This window comes from Arachis ipaensis, chromosome B07 (genome assembly GCF_000816755.2).
Source record: "Arachis ipaensis cultivar K30076 chromosome B07, Araip1.1, whole genome shotgun sequence".
Classification (NCBI taxonomy): domain Eukaryota; kingdom Viridiplantae; phylum Streptophyta; class Magnoliopsida; order Fabales; family Fabaceae; genus Arachis; species Arachis ipaensis.
Window position 1 is genome coordinate 11,934,529 of NC_029791.2, and position 19,806 is coordinate 11,954,334.

A 19,806-nucleotide genomic window follows, 5' to 3' on the forward strand; every position below is an offset into this window, starting at 1 on the left:
ACACTCTATATATATATATATATATATATATATATATATATATATATATATAAATAGTAAACTATAATAGCTAGCACTATTTATCTTTATCTCAAAGCATTGATTAAATACAGAAAAACTTGCACACCATTAAATAAATATTGAGAAAAGAGAAAGAGAGAGAATTGAAGATATATATGGAGAGTCCCAAAAAGAATAGTAGTGGTGTTGGTGTTAGTGTTAGTAGCTTCTTTCAGATGCCACTTCATTATCCAAGATACACTGAGAAGGATTACCAAGACATGCCTGAGTGGAAGCTTGATGGGTTGCTTAAAGAGTATGGGTTACCTACTCATGGTGATTTAACCTACAAGAGACAGTTTGCTATGGGTGCTTTTCTTTGGCCTAATAAGTCTTGAATTCAACCTCTATTATCTATCATTTGAGACTGCAATTACATACATGTTTAATTTAAATCTTCATTTATAAAAACAAGCTAAGGTGTATACTCACATACATGAAGATGTTAAGAACTTTTAGAAGGTTTAATAAATGAATTTAATTTTGATGTATTATCTGTAAAGTAGTTTTATACGTGTATCTAATTACGTAATGTCATAGTAATAAAAATAATTATCTTTTACGTTGACCACGTGAATGATCATCCAAAATAACAAATGTGATTGCACAACTGTGTAAAATATTTTACACTGTTAATGTATTAAAATTAAACTTTTAATAAATTTGACTAAATTATTTAATATAATATATGTTTACATCTTAATTATTATTTTTTATATGAATACATTTTTACATAAATAGTAGTAGTTAAAAGAAAGAGATATTATTGTTTGGTGTTGTTTTTTGGAATCCATATTTTACTGAAGTAGTAGTCGTGTAATGTGTAGTGATACTTTCATTATGATCTTCAAATGGGATAGATGAATTCAATAGATTCTTTCTTCAACTCCACCTTGATTTTCAGCTCCATTATTCGTAAAACTGTTGTTCAATTTCAACAAGCTCGACAAAATTTTTTGGGTTTACAATGGAAATCATTGGTCTAAGAGGGAGTAATTTAGCATTCGCAAACACTCTACAATTATTTAAGCAAATGTAAGATGAGGTTTAATAATTTATCAATATTTGAACTCATAGATTGTTAAGAAATTAATTAATACACGTACCGTACCACATTATGAGTCCTACGGTTGATAATACAATTCATTTATGTACTGCTATTGGGCCTACCTGTGACTGTGTAATGTGTAGTGATACTTTCATTATGATCTTCAAATGGGATAGATGAATTCAATAGATTCTTTCTTCAACTCCACCTTGATTTTCAGCTCCATTATTCGTAAAACTGTTGTTCAATTTCAACAAGCTCGACAAAACTTTTTGGGTTCACAATGGAAATCATTGGTCTAAGAGGGAGTAATTTAGGATTCGCAAACACTACAATTATTTAAGCAAATGTAAGATGAGGTTTAATAATTTATTAATATTTGAACTCAGATCGTTAAGAAATTAATTAATACACGTACCGTACCACATTATGAGTCCTACGGTTGATAATACAATTCATTTATGTACTGCTATTGGGCCCACCTGTGACTGTGGAGAGATTTCAAAAATAAAATAAAAAAATATCACGTCCAACTCAAAATCTTAAAATAATAAGTTAATAGATCTTTTATTTTATTAAATTTTTGTTCTTTTTTATTTATTTTAATATAAGACTAATTTCATATATTTTTATACTTGCAACATTAATAATTGAAAAAGTTTTCAAGTGGTCCAGACCACTTTTCTGGAACTCTGATGGTCCATGTAAAGTGTCCATTAGATTTAACAATTAATTAAACAAACGGTTCAGATTGAGATGGATTTAGATAAAGTGATGCATCAAATTTTTAGCGCACCATACGACAAGACTTGATGCTGTGGTTGTCTCCCGTTAGGTGGTTTATAGGGGAGTAGGGGTCGATAATGCCCCTTGGTAGCGCTGTGGTGGAATTGAAAGCCAGCTAAGTTGAGGAACGGCTAGCTGAGAAGTGTATGGGCTAGGATTTGAGTTTTTTGAAGTATGGGCCAGACTGGTGTTATTGGATTATGTAAAGTATTAGTAGCCCTTTGTTTAAGAGATGGTGTGATTACTCCATTACTTCATGAAGTAATGTGGATAAACTGGATATTATCAAGTAAAATCTGCTGCGATGTTGTGGTTCGTGTTAATGGTCGTATGATTGGTGGGCTTGGGTTTTGGTTTAGGATAAGATTGCGTTGTCTTATCCGCAGACCAAAAGATAATAAAAACCCTAACCGCATTTCAAGACAATTGGAATCAGAGCCGTCGTCTCCATCTTTTCTATCCTGCCTTCTTGTTTGCTATGTTAGTCATCGGTCATATCTTCTCCCTTTCAGGTGTGTGACTTTTGTGCGTTGTTGATGTGAAACTTCATTTAAATTTCGTTACTCTGAATTCTGTTTGAGAGATGCTGAGAGATATGCTTTCGGACGGATCTGAAAGTCCGGCGTGTTAGGTGGATGAATTCCTGACTGTTGATGTCAGCCCTCCCAAGGCGCACCTCCCAGCCACTCCCAGTCCCACGAACCAACGCCTCGTAACCCGGTCCCAGTCTCGTCGAACCACCGCCTCCAAGCAGCGCCGGAAAGCCACGAATCAGCGCGGAGCATCCCCTCCCAACAGTGCCAAACCGGCGAACCGAACTACTCCGACACCAGATATGGAGCCTCCAACTCATGTATTAATTTGAACGATTTATTTTCTTTGATGTCTAATTCAATGTATTTTTGTTGGATTTCTGGGTAATTGTTATTGATTTCATTATTTTTGAATTTTTTCATTTGTTTGAATTTGTGAATTTATTTTGTTTGAAATTGCTGAGTAGTTGTCGTTAACAGTATTTGGAATTGAAATGAATACCTGGCAGATGTAGTAGTTCTGGCTACATGCATCATATTGATAGAATTGGGTTGCCCTTCAACGCACATGCATAACTTAATTGGTCCTGTTATTCTTTATGTCTAAAATTTTGCATGTTGAACTTACACAAACATATCATAAATTTACAGATGAAGGAAGCTTCTATTTTGAAGGGGAAACTGTTGGTGGGATGAGCATCAGTATTCGCTTTCCATGACCTCTTCAGTTGTTCGAGGGGTTACTGCATTAGGTGCCGCAGTTTCTGGACAAATAAATGTATGTGGAGTATATATGATTAATGTTGAATTTTTTTAAAGGGAGAAGTTTAGGTAAATATAACTTTTATGTTTTGCCTTTGCATTTAGCAGCTTCCAGAGGATAAAACATTCTATTTAGCAAACTTTCTGTCGGGCATTGCAGTCCCTGGAGATGCTAAGGACTTCTTCAATCAAGTTGACTCGTTAGCTTTTCAGGAGAGCAACAACAGGCAGGTTCCTATACAAGTTAATGTATTGTTTAAATGTGGTTTACAGCAATATTTCTTTTCGTTCTGTTTCTTGTTCTTCTCAGCCAATGTAAGTGTTGTCTTATGTTGTTGTAGGGGTACCATAAGCTTAACATTGTCACTTGCTGAAACGGGCTATTCATTAACCAGGAAATGCCAACTTAAGGTACGTAGGTAATTAAAGTCTCTAAAATCTTTGTTTAGCTATAGTTTTACTTTATGAAGGTCTTGGTCCTTGCACATTTTCTCATATGATATTGGTCCATATTTTGGATTTTCGTCCTTGCCCTTTAATAACTGTATTTTGTGTAGATCGTATAACAAAGAAAACTTCATGGGTTTGATGGTTATGCAGTCAGGCCTGTGAAAATTTTGTGCCCCAAATTGCCGAATAAGTTTGATAATTAGGTTTGTTTCCTGTTGCATCAGAAGTTGCTGGCTTGTTGGTTATGTTTTATTCTCCCAGTTAGAGATCAATGTTGCTGCTTGAATGCCGATATTGAATAGTTTATGAATATATTGTCGTGAAATGTGAATTTTGATTGGTTAAAACCTTGAATGTATTCACAGTATGTGTTGAAAACGCTGTAAACTTTTTGTGGAAAATTGTGAATTAAATAAATGTTATAATATGTTGGCATGACAATGATTGTAACTTGTTGTGAATGTCTTAAAGAAAGCTAGTAACAGAATTTGAGTACCTGAAGAGAAGTATTGGATAGTTCTTATTATAAATTTAGGTTACGTGAAAGCTGGAAACCATATAAAAATTAGCAGCATTTGTTTTGGTCCATCCAAACAAAAAAAGGGTTTTATTAACTTTGTGTCTCCTAATTCAGGGATGCAATTTTTGTGTTCCTCTATTGGGTTTGTTTGTTAGTTTGCAATATACCAAAAAATTTCTTTCCTTTTGATCAGCTACTTGTTTTGCAAACCTATAATATATTGACTGATATTTTTTACATTAATAAATCACTGTCGTCATTCATGCATTCATTACCTAACCAGGTAAGACCTGCATGCATTTCTTAGTAGTTCAAAATCGTTTTTAAAGGGAGGGAAGAATTAGCAGCTTGGTAAGAGATAAGAGAGCTTTATCTGTAAGCAGTTGATGTAACATTTTTTATTCGAACAAGTACCTTGATTAATATATCTTGTCAAGTCGTTTTTCTTCACGTGGTCTTCATTTTTGAGAATTTACGCAGCAGCAACCAATAAAAACTTTTTGAATCTGGAGTTGAACAATAATTAATTTTCTTTCGCAGGTATAGTTTCCTGCAATGGAGGCGCTTCTTGTACGGCCTATTTAACTGTAAATGTTGACGAGGAGCAGGTATGGTCGGAATTAACATTTTACGTCTGAAGGTGTTATGAAGTGAAAATTTTATTTTGAAACGCAACGCAATTCGGTAAATTTCTGAAAGAAGACAGAGTACTCAGGACCCATTTAAATTTTCATGCTTGAGGTTCAAAATAAAATGTTAGCAAGATGTGGACAGACCTGAAACTACTAAGTAGCTATGCAGTTGTGTCAGTCGATTGTAACTAATTTAACGAGCACGTGTTGCCGAACAGAATAGGTGGCATAAATTTTGATAAAAGAATTAATGTAATGTAATTTGAAAAGTTGAATATTGTTGGACCTACCAGTTGGGGATGGAATAGAAGTAAAATGGAGGTAGAGAGAAGATTTTAGCGTTTGTTTGAATCAAGGCCGTTACGGATTTGTATACTTATCGAAGTTAAAGCAAGATTATTTGCGTTGTTTTTGAGTATAATGGGGAATTTAAATTTAAATTTCCGGAGATTCATTTGAGTGACTCCGATATTGATTATTCAAGTTTGATAAGTTTCCATGAAGATGACCGCCGTATGGGAAATAATTTTCCTATTCATATGATGGTGATCAATATGGAAACCTCTGAAACTAGAGTAATCAATTTCGGAAGCAGTCAAATGAATCGGCGCGGATTTAAATTTGGATTCTGCTTTGTACTTAAATGCCACGAGAAACTCTTGCTTTAGTTCCGATCACTCTACAACTCTGTCTCAGCGTTCGTTCAATCAAACACGATCATTTTTTTTCTTGCTCCATTTTACTTCTACTTCATCCCGGTTGGTAGCTCTAACAATATTTGTTTCCGCAGGCTATTCAAAAATTTCTGTTTTAAGAAATTCGATGGTACCTCGTTATGTTGGCAACACGGTCTATAATGATTGTTGTTAGCACGAAATCCAATATGAATGCAGGAAATTGAAACTGATATGATTGATAATCTCTTTTGCCGTCGAATAATTACGCAATAGAAATAAAAGATGCAGTAACTTTTTTTTGTTGTGCACGTCTTTGTTGCTGACTTCCCGAGGACGAGGCCCCCTGGGGGATAAGAAAAGGCTGCGTGCACACATTGGATCAGACGGGGAAGAATACAAAGGTTATGCGGACATGTACCGCGGTCTTTGGCTAGAAATCATGTTTTCGTCAGGAGGGAGGGCAATAGCGAAGCAATTTAAAGTGACCAAATTTCACAAACGGGAGACACATTCTGCGCAACATGAAAGGGGGATTTTGTTGGAGAGGTACATATATGTTGTTGACATCTTGTTTCAGTTTTTGTACCTTATAAATTTCAATGCATGACATGCCGCACACGTGATTGTGTTTTTTGACTTCGTTGGCCACATGAGGCTGCATATATTCAGCCTTTTTTCTTTGTTGGACATAAACTTATTGAATTTAACGTTACTTGACATTTCTTTAGACTGTGTATCTTTTTGTGGCCCATTTTTTTGTTTAGTTCTTCTATGTTATTTGCACTAAAAGCTTTATTAGCATAAGACTAATGTTGCATCTTTCTGCATTGTTTTGGCTTGGTTCTTTAGTTTTAGTATGTAGCATAGGTTCGGTAGTTTCTGTTCTTTTACATTGTTGGAAGGTTCAATGTTCGGTTCTTTCCGTTTTGCTATGGAAAACAAAACATGGGTTTTGTGTTTTGTTTAGTGAAAGGAAAAGACACGGTTTGCTCTCTTGGCTGGAACCCATGTTTGTCTTCTATGCTTATCCAGTTCAGGTATGCTTCTTTTTTGTTTTTGTTTTTGTTTGTTGTTTTTCCCATCGTTCTGCCACTGTTTCTTCTTCCCTTTTATTGAAAATTTAAATATTGTTATGAATCGTTTAAGGATCCTCCCTTTACTTTCTATTGTCCCTTTAAAAACTTTTGTTCTGATTTGATGAGGAAAATAGAAAAGACGATGAACCACTTTAGCTGTTTTGTACTTAGTTTTTGCCAACTTTATGTTCTGTATTGTTCTTTTCGGTTGATATTTTTTTAGATCTCCAAACTTGCCTTAAATTTCAACACTTTTAACTCAAATGTGTCACTTTCATGACAGGTGGTTGCTGAAAGATCTTCTCCAATTCATCACAGAATGTTGACTCTATAAAAGAAATGTCTGTTTCCTATAAATGTAACAACCGGGCTGTACAGAATTTATATGTATTTAGACTTCGCTTCAATGGAGAAATACAGTCTCAATCGGATGCATGAATGTCAATAATCTAACCATCATCGGAGTGCACTAGTTTTTTAACTTGGAAAATTCTTGTCATGCCATTCCTTTTCCTCATGTCCATTTCATCAAGTCTCGTTTTCTACTTCCCAGTAGGGCTGAGAGATGAATTAAACCTCTTAATGTACTTTGTGCTATACATTTTCATGTCTCTTTTAGCAAGTGAAGCAGTTATGTTTGTCATGGAAGTTGTTTATCGTTTTGCTGTGTTCATTTTTTTATGCAGATAATAATCTCTGCGTTTTAGTTGTAGGCGTCAGAGAGTCGGTACAGAATTTAGTAGTTTTTTTTTTGCCTTACTTGCATTGTTGCGTTGTACAATGAAATCATCTTCTATGCATTTTGCATTTCCTATATCAGTTTTCAGTTTATAACGAATTTTTGTAGCTGTATGTGTTGCGTCAAATTATTATCATTAATTAAATGTGTGTCATTCTCAATCCCCAATTGCACCAGATCTTAAGATTCTTGTGGTTTTTTGTCGTTACTTACATTGGGGAAGATATTTTGTTTATATAAAAACAAATTTGTCTTTTTTACAAAACGTGTACGACGTTATTTGTTCATAATAAAAAAATATTTATTATTCAAAAACGACGTTTTGTCTTTTCATATTTTAAAAAAATATTTGTTTTACAAAACCTCAGTAACGTTATGTTCTATCATAATAGGACATTTAAAATAGCAGAATGAACAAAAATTATCGCTTTTCACATTAAAATTGTCTATATCTATAAATCTTAGCCTGCATGTACCGTATGTGTTCATATGTCCTAAACAGAGGAGGAGGGTAAATGGATTAATTGCTTAAATTGCTAAAATCACGTATGAATAATTATACTTCGCTGAGTTAATAAGACTTAAGCTGGAAGAATAAGCTGATGTTATGCGTGAAGTGAACATTAGAGTAACTAATAGAATAGAATATACGTTAAAAAGTAAAGAATGCAACACAGTGAAAAGTAAGACTGCTACAAATCAGGTAACACATGCTGGTAGGTGCTGTTATAACTAAGGTTAAGAGGAGCCTACTTCCTAACCAGAGTTAAGTATAGAACGAGGATGGTGACGAAGATAAATAGGATAAACTGGTAGGGATTATGTTGCCGGCGCCCCTGGTTGGATCGGTTGCTTTGACGGACAGTTGAGTGGTTGTCCCGTCGTTCAATTTGACGTTGTTCCTGTATACCTTCGTCGAAAGGGAGTAGTTGGTCAGGAATCGGTGATGGGTTGTGTCGCATAGATGTTGCATCAATTTGATGCACTGGAGGACCATTGTTAGTGAGCTGAGTCTGCAATCGTCTGGCAGATAGGAATTGTTCGAACGCCAAACGAGCTTCGTCGAATGTTTCGTAAGACTTATGGAGGTTGCCGCTAAATTCGTTAACTTGGCTATGACAGGCCGGCCAGGAACTATAGATACCAGGGACCCTCCCTATGAAAACAACATAGTATTTCTTCTTGTCACGGACCATGTTGAGATTCCAAGGGAGAGTTGTGTTGAGTATGTTTAAGATGGGAGGTTGGTCTTGGTGCTTTTTAAAGGGATCGAGGATGGCTCCTGTGATTTGAACAGGAAATTGAAATTGTGCAACTGTGATATTTCCAACGGTTGGAAAGTTATCGAATGTGGGGCTGACATGTGTCGTTTTGCAAGGAGCATCAACTAGCCTAACTTTTGGTTCGAAGAAGAACATGGTTCCGGTTGAAATAAAAAATTATTAAATAAAATATAAATTTTGATACTTAATTATAACAAATGAAATATATAACAAGTATGTAACTCAATGGTATGGACTCATTTATTTAATTTTTAAAATACAGGTTGTAATTTTACTGTATAAACTCATGCGAGGTTGACGAAGGCTTGCATCTCGTAGTCTGCGCGACACTTGATGCATGGAATATGAGCGGGCCCTCCGAAAGCATGGACGGAGTTTCGCTCTGCTGCACGTCTGCGATAGTCATACAGAAGAGGCATGTGGCCCCTGGTGGAGCACGCAGGTGAGGCACAGACGGTTTGTTGTTCTTCTATACGGGGTATTTGGACCTCACCTGGCCACGAGATTGTCATAATTGAAAAGCACCTTGCCTTACAATCAGTGAGTGAACCAGCCGCATCAAGCTCGCGATACAGTTTCAGCCCTCTTTGTTTTTCGTCGTTGTCGTCCGTGCGAAGCAGCAATGTCATGGTCAGTGCGTATTTGGCTGCTACATGTTCTGTATTTGTTGCACTATTCAGCATCTGGAGTCCAGCATTTTCGTTACGTCTGATGAAGAGTTCCCGAAGTGCCTCCCGGAACAGAAGCTCTGGATTGCCAGCTACCATGCATCGATCGAAGAATCTCTTTGCCTCCGGGTTGAGGCACCACCACCACGGCGTGGCATGCGGTGGTGGGATGGAAACACTCCGGTGTACAATCTCGGCCTCTCCCGCATCGCGCGCAGCCTTGCAGGTCATTCTGAGACTGCACAGGTCGCGAATGGAGTCTGTCGCAACTTTAATGGTTATTTCTACCCAGATGTCGTTGGGAATGAAAGCGATGTTTGAAAAATATTCGACTGTCATTTTCAGATTGTTCCTGCTGGTTCCTATTTCGATGGGGATGAGGATACGTGTTTAGAGTATAGGGTTTGGAGTGTGGCATAGTAGTGTAGCCTCCATATTTATAAGTCCACCGACCCTGTTGGAAACCTGCATTTGAGTGTAGCAGACTAGGGATCTCTTTAATGCATGCGTAATATTAAACGTTAGAGCAACCGTAAGTAAATTTTGGTGAAAACTGGACAGTGTATGGGGAATGGTATTAATTATTGGAAAAGAATAGATGACCAAGAAGATTTTTCAACAATGTTCCCCTAGTACTCTCCTAATTAAATTTACTCTATTAATGTTATTATAATACACTGTTCAGACGTTGTTAAACACATGTTATTACTTAGCTACACTTTTCTAAACCTGTAGTAGTATACATTATTCCACGTGTAGTCAGTAGAATGTTAAAGGTTCGGTCAGATACTTAGCCGTTTAATGTATGGATAGTTAATAGTTAATCTTTAATGTAATCTGCATAGTTTAGGGTAGTTTAATATCATGGATATGAATTTTGTGTTTTTGAAACTTGTTTCGTGTATCACATAGAGAGTAGATGATGCGACGCGTTTAATGTGAAAATGAAAAAGCGTTGTACATATGGTGGAGGGTGGGAAAAACGGATAGGTGAGGTTACTGCATTTATTATCAAATTTAAAGCCCTGGAGAAGCGGTGTGCCTGTCCACTGAGATAACTGTGTATACATAGTTGGATTTGAGAATGTGATGAGGCATGTCATATATAAATATAAATAAGTTTGATGCTTGAGATTACTTCGCTGAGGAATTTGTTAATAAGACTAAAGGTTGTTACTTCCTTTTGTGAGTGACTCGCTGTTCATTGGGTTGGAACAATGTCGAGCCCCAGCGTTGGTGATGGCAGTGGTTCTTCCGGAGGAACTCGCCCAGGCGCCCCTCTCCGCGACGACGGTAGGTGGTTTCACATAATCTTTTTCCCGGTTATCCTTTACGTTTACTCATTGTCATTGTTTTTTCTGGTTTGAAATTCTAGAGGTTGTCCCCACGGTGAATCCTGACCAGTTTGTCATCATCGAGGACCTTGAGCAGATGCTGCGCAAGGCATGTGACGCCCTTAAGACAGAGCCTCCAGTGTTTGAGCCGCGCGATTGCGTATACGTCCAGGGCGACCGCTACTATGGGTTTGTGGTGCATGTGGGGGCCCACCGGACGGAGTCAACTTTGTTGCCTACAGCAAGTTCTCAGCCGACGAACGCCTCGCCAGGCAAGATGCCATTTTTTCATCCCTGCAAGCGGTTGTTGGAGAGTCTGGGAAGGAGATCCTCGACTACAATTACTACGTGGCTCAGAGTTACAGGGAACGTCTTTTGGAGTTGGAGCGGATATCTAGTCTTTTCGTCGAGGCCCGTGTCGCTGAACTGGAGGCTGAGAACGCTCGGCTAATGGAGCACCTGGCTTCTTGGTCCACCTTCCACGGCCGTGTATAATCTTTGTGTAGTCTGGGGGTGACGGTTTACTGTTTCGGGGGTTTGGGGTTTGTTGGTTAGGGTTTATGGTTGATGGTTTTAGGGTTTGTGGTGAAGGTTTTCTTATGGATCTTTTTGGGTCGTGACTCTAACATTTATCTTCTTATTACGTTATTATGTAATACTTACAATCTATTTCTTTATGCGTGGGTTACAAGGGATGGCCAAAAAAAAAAATTTGAATGGTAATATCGTTACACGCAGCTTCGAATATCATCTATTATTTTCATTGCATAAACAGTCATGAAGCTAGGCGTTAGTTTGTTCTAAATTACAGTGCATTGCATGCAATTGAAGTTAACTTGAAAGTCTTTCCATTTGTGTTTCAAAGTTTTTTGGAGATAGAAGTGTAACATTTAATACGGACTAAATCGAAGGGCACACAAGTTTCTATCGTAAATGTGGTAGTCGAACGGGTAGATAGTGTTTGCTGGAAGGTTGTGAAAAAGAATTATAGTCATTAATGTATTGATTATGGAAATTAATTAAGTCCCTCGGGAACTGATGTCATTAGGCAGTTCCAATTGGAATGGAGAGGGTGAGGACATGGTCGATGGGTCATGGTTTATCCGGTTTGGTGTGTGGTGCTTGTTGTTTATGAATTCAAAAGACACCAAATTTTATATCCATGCTTTCCTAAAGTTAGTAACAGGGTTGCTATTAACAAAAAAAATTGGTTTAAAAAACTTCTCCAACAGACAATATTGTAAAGAGTTCATATGGAACATAAATTTTATCACATTTCTGGTTAAGGAACACGGCTAGGCAGTCTTTAAAAAGACTAAGACAGCTGCTACAAAAGTTTTTCGAAAGTTCAGATAATGTCCCGGTTTGATATTTAATAACGTAGAATGTGGTACCATTATAAAAATGATTAGGTTGTGGGCTTTCTTGATTATTTATTTTTAATTATTTAAAAAACGTGCATATTATTGATAGTTCATATTTCGTATCCATGGAACAGATAAAGAAAGAATGGATTTTTTTTATGAAATCTTCTAACCTAAAATATGAATAATAATAATAATGATAATAATCATATTAATAATATTAATAATATTAATCATACTAATCATAACAATAATAATATTACTAATAACAATAGTACTTTCAATGTATGTTAATCTTGAACTTAGTTTTTTCGAATATCTAAGATTAATTTTCTTTTTAATAAAAGAGTAACATTATTGTAACATGCCAAAGACATATAACTATGATTTAAATTTTTAAAACCTGGCAATCGAAATAAATATTTAAAATTAAACGTTTAAATTAGGTACCTAACCTGCAAAATTAAATATCGACCATCGTTAGATAGTGTCCTTAAAATTTTAAAAAGTTACGATTTAGGTTGACTATTTCAAATTTAAAAAATTCCAACTTAACCACATAACTTAAAATTTAAAAAAAAACCAATGTAAAAAAAATTTGTTTAAAATTTAAAAGAATAAACTGCAAAAAACTTGAATTTAAAAAAATTACAACCTAAGCAAAAAACTCAAATTAATATTAACAATTTGTTGTGCATAAGTTTGCAAAAAAATAAATAAATAAAATCGATGAGATAACAAAATTTATGATTGAAGTTATTTTAGGGTGAATAGTAAAAACAATAAGCATACAAATCAAATAGGTGTATTCAAACCCATGAGTATTACGAGCGTCAAAACGCAATGAGTTATATCTATATCATAGGATACTTAAGGATTCCTAAAATGTGTGCATATCGGTACGTTGGTTTAAATCTATATTAGTTATTACCTAAATTTAGTTTCTTAGATAGTTATAATTTATTTGTCTTCTCTTTAAATAGAAGGTTAATAATTATATAACAAGAGTTAAATACAGTTATAATTTAAAAATTTAAATTATACCCACATAACTAAATAATCTATAAATAAGTTTTTTAATTAATTCAAGAACATTACAAAATTAAATTCCTAATGTATAACAATACACAAAGCCAATACAGAGAGTGAACCATGAATTTGGTATCCAATTTTTGTGGACTGTATTAACCCTACAATAAACTATTTAATAAAGCAAATTATAAAGACAAAATAGACATAAAATTTGTTCTAAAATATGTAATAACTTCCCACTTAAATGAAAACAGTTTGGCTACTTCTATTAACTTCCCACTAAAATGAAAACAGTTTTCTTACTTCTATAACCATAACAACACATATTCCAATATATCCATTCACTGTAGTTTGGATTTTACTGTTCCATATGTTTCTTGCTGTTATGATCTTCTCCTTTCTTCAACACTCTCGCCTCCCTCCTCTTCCATTAGATTCATCCGTTGTAGTTGCATATTTCATTCAGTTACTACTTTTTTGCATAACATTCACTTATATCTCTTCTTCTCTTAAGGTTACTTATCTAATCTATATTTTTAGTTATTTCTCTTTATTTTATCTTATAGTCATTTTATATTTAATCCTAAATAAAAAAAAAGATGAGGCTTTTTCTATAAATTAGATGAATGAGAAACTATTTATTATTAAAAACTTAAATATATTTCCTGACTATAGGAACATATATAATTCACCCTTGGATTTAATCAAAATAAATATATGTTTATTTAATTTTTTGGCCTTTAAATCAATTATTAAAATCATGATGATATAATGGATGTACTCCAATAGAAAAAAGTTAAAATGATTTCATAACTATTTTTTTCTTAGGAACGAAACACTTTAACAATATATATAACAATATATAAATGCAAAACCTGTTTTGGTGTCTTTTTTTTCCAATTTTGCCCCTTGTAATAATCTACTGCACTATATGTCAGTTATTCTGGCGTTAAAACACTTCCACTATTTCATCTTTTCTCTCATCACATACATTCACGTTCTATCCTATGTCGTAAATTCACATTCACGCAACCTCTATCATTATCATTTACCTCCCGTGCTATTTATCATCTCGTATTACTGTTACTGTACAATTTAAAAAACTTTTTTAAATCCAACTTCTCTTGCATCCTTCTCATTTAACATTATATATATAGTAAAATCTAATATAGTTTGCCCGAAAAAAAATAAGTAAATTTTGTCATCTTACAATCATTTTAATAGTGTTTGAATATGAATATCAATTCGAATATATTTATTCTAAATTAAATATGATTCAGAAAATAAATACGTTTAATATATAAATAACTAATTTATAAATAATATTAGTAAATGTTGATATTGATTTTGTTACGCATAATAACTACATAATTTTTGTATTTTTTACTTTAAATTTAAGTGTTACATACTTTTTACGTATATCCCTTAAAAAATTGTGTTTTTGGATGATTTATCGAATAGGAATTAATATTAAATTTAGAATTTTAAAAATAAGAAAAAAAAAATTTTTAACTCAATATAAAATCGCCTGTTGAGCCGCTAGTTACGTAATAAACCGTATGTCAAAATTCGAAAGGTTGCAACATAAGAAAATAAAAATTTTTAATTGCTAAATTAAAAATTAAAAATTTGAGTAGCACAACCTAAGTAAATTATTATGGCCCAAGAGGCACGAAACCGAATGGCTTCTAGAAGAAGACTCCACGGAAGGCTGATGGCACATTCTCCTAGGTACTGCAACTCTGAATAAATTACTTCACTTAATGAATAAGATAAGATTCACCCTTGATATCCTCTGGTTCCACACGCTATCCAATCTGTGAGGGTTGTTGTACCTTAGAGTATCCCCTTCTTCGTCTGTGTTGGTGCTTTGACGAACAAATGGCCGAAGAACACGCGAAAGGTGACGCCCTTAGGGTTATCAAAGCGGCCGGAGAGCCGTCACGGCCCATGGTAGGTTAACGATTCCGCTTCTTTTGTTGCGATTATTTGTCACTCTACCTAACACATTTTGTGTTATCTCTTACGCCGACTCCTCTTGTGCCCTTATATGCAGCGTCTGCCTTTACCGAATGGGCTCCTCCCCAAAGATAGCAACCACCTATATGTCACGGTCGCTGATGGTTCAAACCGTACTTACAAGATTGCATGCAGCCCCAAGGGGTGGAAAGAGATCACTCTCGGCAGGGGATGGCAAAGGTTCTATCATGAATACAAGCTACAACCATCTAACATTCTGCTTTTCAAGCACAAGGGCAGAGACGACTTCAGCGTTCGCATATTTCAGTCACCCAGTGTGGAAAGGTCGTATGATACGGCCGGTGATGACTCCGTCGACGTCACACCCCCGAAAGTGCCAAGGAAACGTACACCCGCTACTCAAGCGCCCCGGCGTCGAGTGGGGTGTATCAATGTCCCTAGGAGCGCAGCTGCAGCTGAGGTGGAGCAGACATTTCAGTCCGAGCACCCTTTCTTCATCATGCACATCACAAAAAGGCTCTTGGGCATCCACTTCCTGGTAACGGCTTTCCCTCTCCACGATATATACACCTCTTTCTTTGTTTACCTTCGGGGACCAGATTATCTGTTTTGTTCCCCTCCTGTTTCCTCTTTTGAAACTAATCTGGCGGCCTACCTGGTCTGAATCAACTGTGCTTCTTTCGCTGGTACTAACCTTGTTTGCCAATGTGCCTTTCTACGTGGGCCATATGTTGTGTCTTGTGCTGTTGCTTAGTTGATAATGGTTGGCTATCTGCTGGAGCAGTTTTTGACTTCATATTGATTACGAAAATTTGCTGGGAATGTGTGTTGGTATTAAATAGTTAAATTCATGCCAAAAATAAGGTGGTAATATATGTTGTTGTTGATATCGTAAGTTGCATTGTTTGGGAAAGGTGCAGCGCATTGCATGATAACTGTTCATAATGCCATCATCACTTGTTGTCGTTTCATTCTGTTTGACTTCATGCACATTGCAATGTTGTTATACATCCCCCTAACTCCGTATCATTCTTCATTTTGGTTTGCCCAGCCAAATGTCCCTCACTTTGGAGACGACGTCAACGATGATGTCATGGTCACTTTGAGATCGGGGGATATATCCGTCCAGGCCGTCTACGGAAGATACGTTGGCCAAAGAAGGCGCAAATGTGGTAGCATTAGCCAAGGGTGGGTGGAATTCTTGAGGAAGTGCAACATAACTGTGCCCAAGCTGGCCGTGTTTGAGATCGCCAGTACCCAGCCAGACGTGGTCTTGTTGGTCCAATTTGTTGATTTCGAATGAATCCAACTGGGATGAATAACATGCTGACTTTGTTATTTTGGATAGTCTATTGTATTTGTCAAAAACTCTATGTGCAGTGTTATGAATGCTCATGTGTTATTACAGCATCACTGAACTCATTTTCTACATGAACCAATGTTCTGTCCGTTAAGTAAGTAGTTTGACACAAGCTATGTTCCTTAGCTTAGTCTACAATTTCAATTCGTACAGCACCGTTGGTTACTCTCTACCGTTATTTGCCTTTTCAATTCACACAGCATGATGCAGGGTCTCTAGACTTACTAAATTTAACGTTACTCTCCTTTTGTCTACATTGTGCACATCGTTGTTGCGCTATTTTTTGTTCTGCTCGCTTATGTTATTTGTTCTGCTCGCTTATGTTATTTGCACTGCAACCTTTATTAGCGTTACAGGAATGTCGCATCCTTCTGCATTGTTTTGTCTTGGTTCTTCACTTTTAGTATGTAACATAGGTCAAAGAGGAATCTTTTCATCTTTCTCGTTGGGAATTTGTCTTTTACATTCCTGGAAGGTGCAACTTCGGTTATTTCTTGTGATTCTATCACCATTTTTGCACTAGAAAACACAACATCTGTTTTCTGATTTGTTTACTTGAAGGAAAACTGATGGTTTGCTTGGTTGCCTAGAAACCATGTTTCTCTTAAATTATTCATTGTTTATCGTTCGCTGATTTCATCTTATTATGCAGAAAAGTATAACTGCTCAGTAGTTGTAGGAGTCAAAGAGTGGGTGCAGAACTGAGTGGTTGACAAGGCGTACATGCATCGTTGCATTGACTTGTCTATTGAGAGATTATCAAACATCACCCAAATTAGATTCTTTTTGCAACCCAGAACAGCACTGTACGAGCACTTACCAAAGAATTTTAATAAGTTAATAAAATATTTGGGTTTGCAATGGTTAACATCATGATCGTATCGCTATGTAAGCTCACGAAATTATTATCAAACTAACCATCTGTATTAGCTGTTTCCCAGTCTTATTTCACCAGGACATAGATGACATGTAATGAGAAACAAAATATTTCAAGCACAAAGTCTTTGAACCTCTACATAAACCTTTTCATAGAGACACGGAAATTACAGACTGTTGAAAACCAAGGGACTAGACGCAAGAAATATATGTTTATGTCTGCGTAGTTGCCATGATTTTAGCTTCAATCTATGGGGTAATGCAATCGAGGCTATTGTCGCAAATAGATTCAGGCATGTGTATCTTAGACTCCAGCCTTGTTATCTCTTCCAGAAGATGCGCGTTTTCCCGCTGCAAAGACTTCGCACGAAGATAGTTGAAGTCTCTGACCTCATATCCCGTGTTTGCTAAAAGAACCCACAACATGCTGAACGCAGCGTCCTCCCTCACGTCATCCTCCAGGACCGTGTAACGACCCTTCGCCCGGAGGTTTGATCCGAATGGGTTTCCAGGGATTATAACATTGAATGCATAAATAGGACCAAGATCGCGGTGGAATTTTTCCTCACGAAAGAAACAAGGGGTGGGTATTTTAGTGTCGTAGCAATACATCAATAGCCAGAGCTCCATGCTGTTGCTAAGGGCGAAGTTATGCGATGCACACTCATCTTCTGGAATCATTGGTGCTCCTGTAAATGAAAACATTAGATTTTTGACCATGGAAGTGTTTCTCTCTCAACAGTCTATGCGTTGGTAGCTAATTAGCTAATTACGAATAAAGCTACATTAATGGAAAGGTAAATCAGAAATTTACCACCAACAACAGCAGCAACGCGTCCGTCGAATGTTGGGAGGGTGCAAGGTGTCCGCGGCGGTGATTCCACTGTGCCTGTCTTCGACATAATTTCCGCAGTTGCCTCCTTGTCCGCCATCAGCGTTTCCATCCTTGATTCATAGGCGTGCAGTGCCAGGACGTAACTATTGAACCCGGTGTATTCTGATTCGGGGTGATTGAGAATCTGCCTGTTGGCTTCTTCGAAGGAGATGTATACTCCCGTGTTGTAACCCTTTGTGACAACAAAAAATGTGAACTGCTTCATGGTCGCCTCCATTGGGCCCGGACAATGGTGGCTGAGTTAGTAATTCTTGGGTTTTTACGGTGGAAGGAGTTGGGGATTGAAAATTTGATTGGTTTTTCCTCTGTCCCTTTCACCAGAAATAATGTCTTTGTAGGGTTAACGAGACTTCCAGGGGAAGCTTTGGAAGTGATATTTTCGATAACAACAGCCTAAAAAGCATGAAACAAGGGTCTACTCTCTTCAATTGCGTCACATCAAATTCTTTTTCTGAATGATTTGTCTGCCGTTATTCGACAAACGTGCCCTATCCGAATCATGTAAGTTTAGGCAGGTTGATACAGCAGTATCCGTTGGGCCACTAGAGTGGTGAACGCTATGAGAGATAATTTACATTTATGGGAGCTATGGTATGTGAGTGCACGCGTTGTATGCTTGCAAATCCATGGTCATTGGTGGGCCACGAACTCGTGCTAAGAGGAGGGATTTGGGTGCAAATCCCGCTAATGTATCGACATCAGGAGCCACTTCATCATTGGAAATATAACGATGTGACATGAGGCGATCGTATTAGTGTTTCCACTTGAACACGTCTCTTGACCAAATGATTTTTCTTTTACTTTAACTATACCAACGTGAAAGAATTGCTGTGGCAAGCCAAATGTATTGTAGGAATTGTTTGTTATAGAAAATTTCATATGCTTTTGCCCTAAGAGGTTGCAGATTTATGCTTTTTTTTTTAGGAAAATGCTAATGCCCAGTTTGGGTTACCAACTTAAGTAAGCTCCTTTTGATAAAATAACTTAAACAATTAATGACTCTGGTAAAAGTAACTTAGAAATAAGTTATTCTGTGTTTTGATTTATTGTTCTAAAACTGCTTATTTTATAGAAATGTAATGAAAAGTAGAAGTATTATGAGAGAAGTCATTTTTTTTAACTTCTCTATATGCTCCAAAATAGCTTCTTAGAAAGTTGAAATTTGGTTTTGAAAATTGCTCGAGACATTAATACTACCACTTTTCATAAGTCAAACGTAAAAAAAAGCTACGTATAGAGTTTCCCAAACGGACCCTAAGTATCCTTTAAAATTCAGTTTTTATTCAGCCATTGCATATAAAAAATAATAATGAAACAAAATTTAGTTAAAAGACATTCATAATTTGTTGTGACACAGAAAATATATCTGAAACACATCGAGAAAGATAAATCGAAAATTTAAATTTCAACGTTAAAAATAAAGAAACAATTTTTAGATTTCATGCGATAACATCACCTGGAATTTGGAAAACTTTATTTTATTAACGTTGTTTTTATTGCAATGAATAATTAAGCCAAATTTTTTTAGATTAAATTCAATAAAAGCATATGTAACATATTAGCGTTAAATATGATATTTTTTTGGGATCTTACATGTGTGGGTTAACAATTAAAACACTTCAAACGTGTTTTTTAAATTTTAAAATTAAAATATTGATTTTTGACTTAATTTGTTTTTCTTAATGTATATTTAAATGATAATCCTTTAATAATTTATCATGCTAAAACTGA

At 36.0% G+C, this 19,806-nt stretch overlaps 1 protein-coding gene across 1 annotated transcript; it reads right to left on the reverse strand.

Moving 5' to 3' along the window:
• Nucleotides 8,851-9,573, reverse strand: LOC107606599 (putative F-box protein At1g67623). Its single transcript, XM_016308643.1, has one exon. It carries the CDS (start codon nt 9,571-9,573, stop codon nt 8,851-8,853), a length of 723 nt encoding a protein of 240 aa, XP_016164129.1.